Below are 7281 nucleotides of genomic sequence, written 5' to 3' on the forward strand. Positions count from 1 at the left end.
ACAGACCAATAGCTCTTACATCACACCTATGTAAATCGATGGAAAAGACCATTGTCCGTAGGCTCTCACATGTACTGGAACAGAAAGGGCTGCTTAGTAGTTTTCAGAGCGGATTTCGTAAAGGGCGGTCCACAATAGATGCGTTAGTAAGAGTGAGTAATGATGTGGAAAAAACATTGAAAATGAAAGAGATAATGGCAATAGTGTACTTTGACATTGAAAAGGCATATGACTCTATGTGGAGGGATGCGTTACTGATCAAATTGAGTAGAATGGGAATTGGAGGGAGAATGTTCAATTGGGTAAGGGCCTTTTTAACAGACAGGACATTTAGAGTAAAGGTTGGAGCAGATATTTCCAATTATTTAGAAATAGAAAATGGTATCGTCCAATGACAAAGGTGAATGAGTTCAAATACCTAGGACTGTGGTTTGATAGCAAATAAACATGGAAAACGCACATTAAACAAGTTGAAACAAAATGCAAAAAAGTGTTAAATGTATTACGAGCTGTAGCTGGATGCAACTGGGGCGCAGATAAACAAGCGTTAATAGACATTTACAGATCAATGATGAGGTCCACAATAGACTATGGTTGTATAGTGTATGGAGCAGCAGCAAAAACATTGCTTTTAAAAATTGATAGAATACAATATAAAGCATTGCGGCTGTGTATTGGAGCGATAAAATCCTCCCCTATCAATGCAGTTCTGATAGAAGCAGGAGAGACACCGCTGGAGATCAGAAGAGAGAAACTTGCTCTGTCATACTGGGTCAGGCTACAAGGAAGTGGAGAAGAAAATATTTCAAACAGAATATTAAGGGATGCTGGGAATATGCAAAATTCCAGGGACGTGGGTTTGGCTGGACGAGTAAGGAGAGAACGAGGGCATATGGAGTGGAGAATATCACGTTTGCCAAAGCAACTCCATTTAGCAGTGTTCCCCCATGGCTGTTCCCAGAAGCTAAAATAGATATGAGTATTGTAGAAAGGAAAAAAGAGTGGCAAATAAATGAAGTGGGAATTAAAACAAGTCTGTATCTGAACGAAAAGTACTACAATTACCTACACATTTATACAGATGGTTCTAAGAACAAGGAAGAGTGTGTTGGAGTTGGAGACTTTAAAATATCTATTTTAAAAAGAGCGTCTGATCAATTATCAGTATATACAGCAGAAATGCTGCTGTCATAATAGGATTGCAGTGGGTTGAAGAGGTCAGACCAGATAGGGTGGTTATATGTACAGATTCATTGTCCATATTACAAAGCATACAATCAACAACAACTACCAGAGAAGACATTCTCATAGAGCTGAATCATAGCCTGTTAAGACTGCACAGAAGCGGCATAGATCTACAGTTCTGCTGGGTGCCTGCACATGAGGGGGTGAAAGGGAACAAGTGCCCTGATAAATTAGCAAAAAGCGCACCACAAAAGCACTGTTTACATTCTTGAGTGAAACTGGTGTAGGAAAAATAATTTAACATTAGGTCAGGAAAGAACATAGATTTGTATTTTTTTTAAATTTATTTCATGGTTTTATTGATTGATTTATTTTTAATTTTTATTAGATCATAGGTTAAAGAGTTGGAATGATGTGATGATTCATACTCATGTACAGTAGGTGGCGGTATGCACCTTTTAAGTTGTTTGCAATCCGCCAAAAACAAGAGAAGAAGAAGAAGAAGAAGAAGAAGAAGAAGAAGAAGAAGAAGAAGAAGAAGAAGAAGAAGAAGGCAACGTCCGGATGCCAATCGTTCAATTGTTCAACCAAAAAGAGGAAATCCTTCCCGCTTTTATTTTGACGTCCTCAAACCCCACCGGAAGTGAAGTTCCTAGCTCTTTCTAACCTGGATCGAGGTGGTGTATCGTCGCTCCGGTTCTCTCTCTCTGTGTTCCTGAGAAAGTGTGTGTGAGATCCAGCACTACTGATCCATCATCTCTGTGTTTGGATAAACCTCCGAATGGACTCTGTGCTCTTTTTTCTGGAGCGTTCACCTCGGAATATAGGAGCTAGCTTAGCATGCTAGCTGGAAACAGGTTAGCAACGCTAGTCAGATTGAGAGTTTGACGGAGAGAGAAACGGTGTGTTTAACGGAGTCTGCAGGAAAAGGTAATCTAGGAAACATGAGTAAAGTCCAAATGCTGCTGTCGTTGAAGAAGCAGCAACTCACTGCTGAAGAGAAATTTGCTCTGTTTGAACAAACAGTAGCAGAGCTCGAGGAGGAGCTGTCTCTTTCCAAAGAGGAGAACAAGAGACTCCAGAAACTTCTGGACGCTGTGTTACAGCCTCAGCTTCGGATACACAGAGCAGGTCTGTTCCCTTTACCCTTAATTAACACTTTACACTCTTCAGTAGCACTTTATTATCACATTAATAACACTAGACCCTTTATCAGCACTTGCTGCAGGTAAGTAAAAGTACAAACACCACACTGTGAAAATCCTCCATTACAAGTTAAAGCATTTCATATCTTTAAGTTTATCTTATTTAAGTAAAAGTATGTAAGTATTATTAGACACATGTACTTTATTATAATAATTAAAATGTATTACGGAAGAGCAAACCTACCAAAATAAATATATTTATAAAAATACATGGATTGAATAATATGCCATTTAATGTACTGATTTAAATATTACCCATACATGTAGGCACTAGTTGGTTAAATGTGACATACATTGATACTTTAGTTTTAATGTGCTTCTTTATTCACTTTTTCTTTTTAAATGTGTAAAAGCAAATAAAAACAAATACTTTGGATTAATTGAAATGGCGCGAGAATAATTCATAAATAAATAAATACATCTAAAATGTTACTTGATAAAGAATAGGGGAACTAGTACAAAGGTCATTTAGTAATTAAAACATTAATATAAATTAATGTAAAATCTCATCAATCAATTAATGCCAACATGTATTTATAATATATTCTATATATATATATATATATATATATATATATACACACAATATATATATTTTGAGAGAGATATACACTAGTATTAGACGCAGTCAAAAGTTTGGACACATCTTCTCATTTGAAGTTTTTTATTTATTTAAATTGGTTCTGCTTTGTAGATTTATACTGAAGACATCAAAACTATAAAATAACACATTAACTAGAATTATCTAGTAAACAAAGAAGTGTTAAAAAATCCAGAATATGATTTATATTTTGCTGCTACTGCAGAATGCTGTGGTAGCCATGCTGGTTAAGGGTGCCTTGAATTCTGAATAAATCACCAACAGTGACACCAGCAAAGCCCCCCCCCACCCACCCCACCACCATCTCACCTCCTCCTCCATGCTTCACGGTGGGAACCACTCATGCAGAAACCATCCGCTCACCTTCTCACAAAGACACGGAGGTTGGAACCAAAAATCTCTAATTTGGACCCATCAGACCAAAGTACAGATTTCCACTGGCCTAATGTCCAATCCTTGTGTTTCTTGGCCCAAACTATTCTCTTCTTCTTGTTGTTCATCCTCAGTAGTGGATATTTGCAGCAATTGGACCATGAAGGCCTAATTCACACCGTCCCCTCTGAACAGTGCATGTTAAAGGTCCCATGTCATGGGACCTTTAAGATTGTCTGCTCCTTGAGCTCTGTGATCATCTATGTGGGCTCTAATCTGAGGTGCTTTAATTTGCGGTTTCTGAGGCTGGTAACTCTGATGTATTTATCCTCCGAGCAGAGGTAACTCTTGCTCTTCCTTTCCCGGGGGGGTCCTCATGAGAGCCAGTCTCATCATAGCATTCCATGGTTTTTGCGATTGCACTTGAGGATACATTCAAAGTTCTTGACATTTTCCGGATCGACTGGCTTTCATTTCTTAAAGTGATGATGGACGGTCGTTTCTCTTCACTGGGTTGAGTCGTTCTTGCCATGATATGGATTACAACAGCAGTCAAATAGGGCTTTCCACTGTGCACTAACGGCCTGTCTACACTACAGGCATCAAAACACTTGAAGCTGGGCGTGTCTGAAGCTTGGCGATTTTTTGCGACCAACAACCAATCACATGAATCTCCCGCCCCCGACATACAAAGCAATAGCAATGTTAAAACGAAGTAAACTGGATATAAACTCTCCAAACAGGCGAAGACCTATCAGTTTCACCCACTGTCTCTGCCACCTCCCTCCATGCCTGGTTCCTCCGGTTTGTATCCCGGTAAATAGTTCTGGTCGTAAAGAACCGGGGGATTTGCTACCGTAATATCTCGCTTGGAATATGAGGAAATGAACTGCGGTCTGGCTCTCCCAGCTTGCACGCGGTTTGATTGGCTGCGCTTGCACTGGCGGGATTTGCATAAACGGGATTTGATTGGCTGATACCAAGCATCGAGCCTCAAAAGTTGAACATTGTTCAACTTTTGATGCCGATAGATGCTCGTGATGCTTGCAAAGCCATGCCATGCTCCCCACAATGCAGTTCGGCGAAGATTAAAAATCTTCTACGTCACCCCATTCAAGTGAATGGGTGAAGCGTTGAAAGCATTTTTCGATGCCTGTAGTGTAGACGGGCTGTAACTCTACCTCTGCACAACACTACTGATGGTCTCAAACACATTAAGAAGGCAAGTCATTGACTCTTGACAAGGAGCACGTGTTAATTGAAAAACCATTCCAGGTGTCTACCTCATGAAGCTGACTGAGAAAAGCCAAGAATCATATTCTTGATTTTTTAACACTTTTTTTGATAACTAAATAATTCCATATGTGTTCTTTCATAGTTTTGATGTCTTCAGTATTAATCTACAAAGTAGAAACTAATTAAAATAAACACAAACCATTGAATGAGAAGGTGTCTAAACTTTTGACTGGTACTGTATATAAAAAACACACATATTTTAATATTTAGCAGGTTCCCTCATCTATAATCATTTATACAAGCAACTTTGAACATGTACAGCAGTAAAATGCAACATACGAAATAATCAAACATCATAAATTAAACACTGACAGGGAACATTTTACTGCACCATCATTACTGTTACATAAGAAGGTGCCCTCAAATGTTCTGATGATACTTGCATACTTTTACTTAAATAAGGTTTGAATGCAGGATTTTAATTTGTAACAGAGTATTTTAATTCTATACTGTAGGCGTAGTGTATCTGTGAACGATCCCAAATACAATTCCTTGTTTATTGCAGCTAGTGCTACGCCAGAAGAAAAAACCCTTTTTTCATTTTCAAAGGGGCTGGGCTACATAAGGTGAATTGAGAGAACACAAATACACATTAAGTGGGACAAAGAAAGATAATGTGAAAATATAAAAACAAAGGCATTAATTAGGGTTGAAAAATGTCTCCCATTGTAATGGTGATTAGATTTTTAAATGCCAACACTTAACAGTTTGTTCTGACTGTGTGTTTCCTGTTTCCTGCAGACGTCCAGCAGCTGGTGGTGGTTAAACAAGAGCTTCTCCCTGACCAGCAGGAGTGGAGCACCAGTCTGGACCAGGAGGACCCAGAGCCTCCCCCACACATTAAGCAGGAACAGGAGGAACTCAGGGTCAGTGAGGAGGGAGAGCAGCTTCAGGAGCTGGAGGAGGCTGAGATCACCAAGTCCACTTTCACTCCTGACCCTGTGAAGAGTGAAGATGATGAAGAGAAACCTCAGTCCTCTCAGCCTCATCAAAGACAAACTGAACACCTGGAAACAGAAGCTGATGGAGAGGACTGTCGAGGACCAGAACCAGCCAGGAACTCAGATCCAGAGAGCAGTTTACAACCAAAGACTGAGGACGACACTGGAGACTCTTCTGAACCTGACGCTGGAGACTCTTCTGAACCTGACACTGAAAACTCTTCTGAACCTGAAACTGAAGACAGTGCTGATTGGAAAGAGACCAGAGAACCTGCATCAGGCTCAAACTCAATGAAAAATAGACATGAATCTTTCAGTGATTCACGACCTAGTGCTGAAAATAAACCATTCAGCTGCTTAGTCTGTAAGAAAGCTTTTTCACAGAATGGAAATTTAAAGAAACACATGAGAGTCCACACAGGAGAGAAAGCACACAGCTGCTCAGTCTGTAAGAAAGCTTTTTCACAGAATGGAAATTTAAAGAAACACATGAGAGTCCACACAGGAGAGAAAGCACACAGCTGCTCAGTCTGTAAGAAAGCTTTTTCACAGAATGAAAATTTAAAGACACACATGAGAGTCCACACAGGAGAGAAAGCACACAGCTGTACAGTCTGTAAGAAAGCTTTTTCACATGGTGGAAGTTTAAAGAAACACATGAGAGTCCACACAGGACAGAAAGCACACAGCTGTACAGTCTGTAAGAAAGCTTTTTCACATAGTGGAAGTTTAAAGAAACACATGAGAGTCCACACATTAGAGAAACCACACAGCTGTACAGTCTGTAAGAAAGCTTTTTCACTGAGTGGAAATTTAAAGAAACACATGAGAGTCCACACATTAGAGAAACCACACAGCTGTACAATCTGTAAGAAAGTTTTTGCACAGAGTAGAAGTATAAAGGAACACATGAGAGTCCACACAGGAGAGAAACCCTTTAGCTGTACAGTCTGTAAGAAAGCTTTTTCAAATATTGGACATTTAAAGAGACACATGAGAGTCCACACAGGAGAGAAACCCTTTAACTGTACAGTCTGTAAGAAAGCTTTTTCACATCGTGGAAATTTAAAGAGACACATGAGAGTCCACACAGGAGAGAAAGAATAGAGATGCAATGTTTGTGACAAAAGAATGAAATGGCATAATCGTTTCAAAAGACACAAGTGTGTTGGTCGTCAGCTGCTTCTGTAACTGTAAGGGAATACATTTGTCTATTTTGTATCCTGACGACCTAATGCCGTTACATGTAATACGTTACTCCCTAGGCCTGATTTCACCCACCTGAACAAGTAATCACTTGTATGCTTTACCTGCTCCAGTAACAAAGTGTAATTCACTGGACAGAGACTAGAGATAGTGGATGGATCCAGAGGAGAACCAGAAGATAGTCCGTATAGAGCCTTCAGGTTCTGAAAATGATCAGGGATAGAGCTAGAAAAAAAATCCAAAACCCTGAATAGAGCTAGAAGATAGCCAGCACAAAGCCAAGAAAGACCCAGTAGAAAGACAGGAAGGAGCCAAAAGAGTTTGTATTGTTTTATATTCAAGCTCTTCTCTTAAGGTATTAGAACTTCCTATCTCAATATGTATCCTTTTATTCCAATTAAACCTTACATTTTGCTGCTAATTATTGAGACTGTTTCACAGCTTTATGTTAAATATTTAGACTGTTTTCTTTACA

At 39.4% G+C, this 7281-nt stretch overlaps 1 protein-coding gene across 1 annotated transcript; it reads left to right on the top strand.

The window, feature by feature from the left end:
• Positions 1-1526: 1526 nt before the first annotated feature.
• LOC307024942 (uncharacterized protein) lies at positions 1527-6821 on the top strand. The gene is made up of 2 exons (XM_079659458.1): positions 1527-2316; positions 5401-6821. The coding sequence occupies exons 1-2, from the start codon at positions 2130-2132 to the stop codon at positions 6705-6707; spliced, it is 1494 nt and encodes a 497-aa protein (XP_079515584.1). The 5' UTR covers positions 1527-2129; the 3' UTR covers positions 6708-6821.
• Positions 6822-7281: the final 460 nt, after the last annotated feature.

The sequence above is a fragment of the Notothenia rossii genome (genome assembly GCF_949606895.1).
Source record: "Notothenia rossii genome assembly, chromosome: 1".
In the NCBI taxonomy this organism is placed as follows: domain Eukaryota; kingdom Metazoa; phylum Chordata; class Actinopteri; order Perciformes; family Nototheniidae; genus Notothenia; species Notothenia rossii.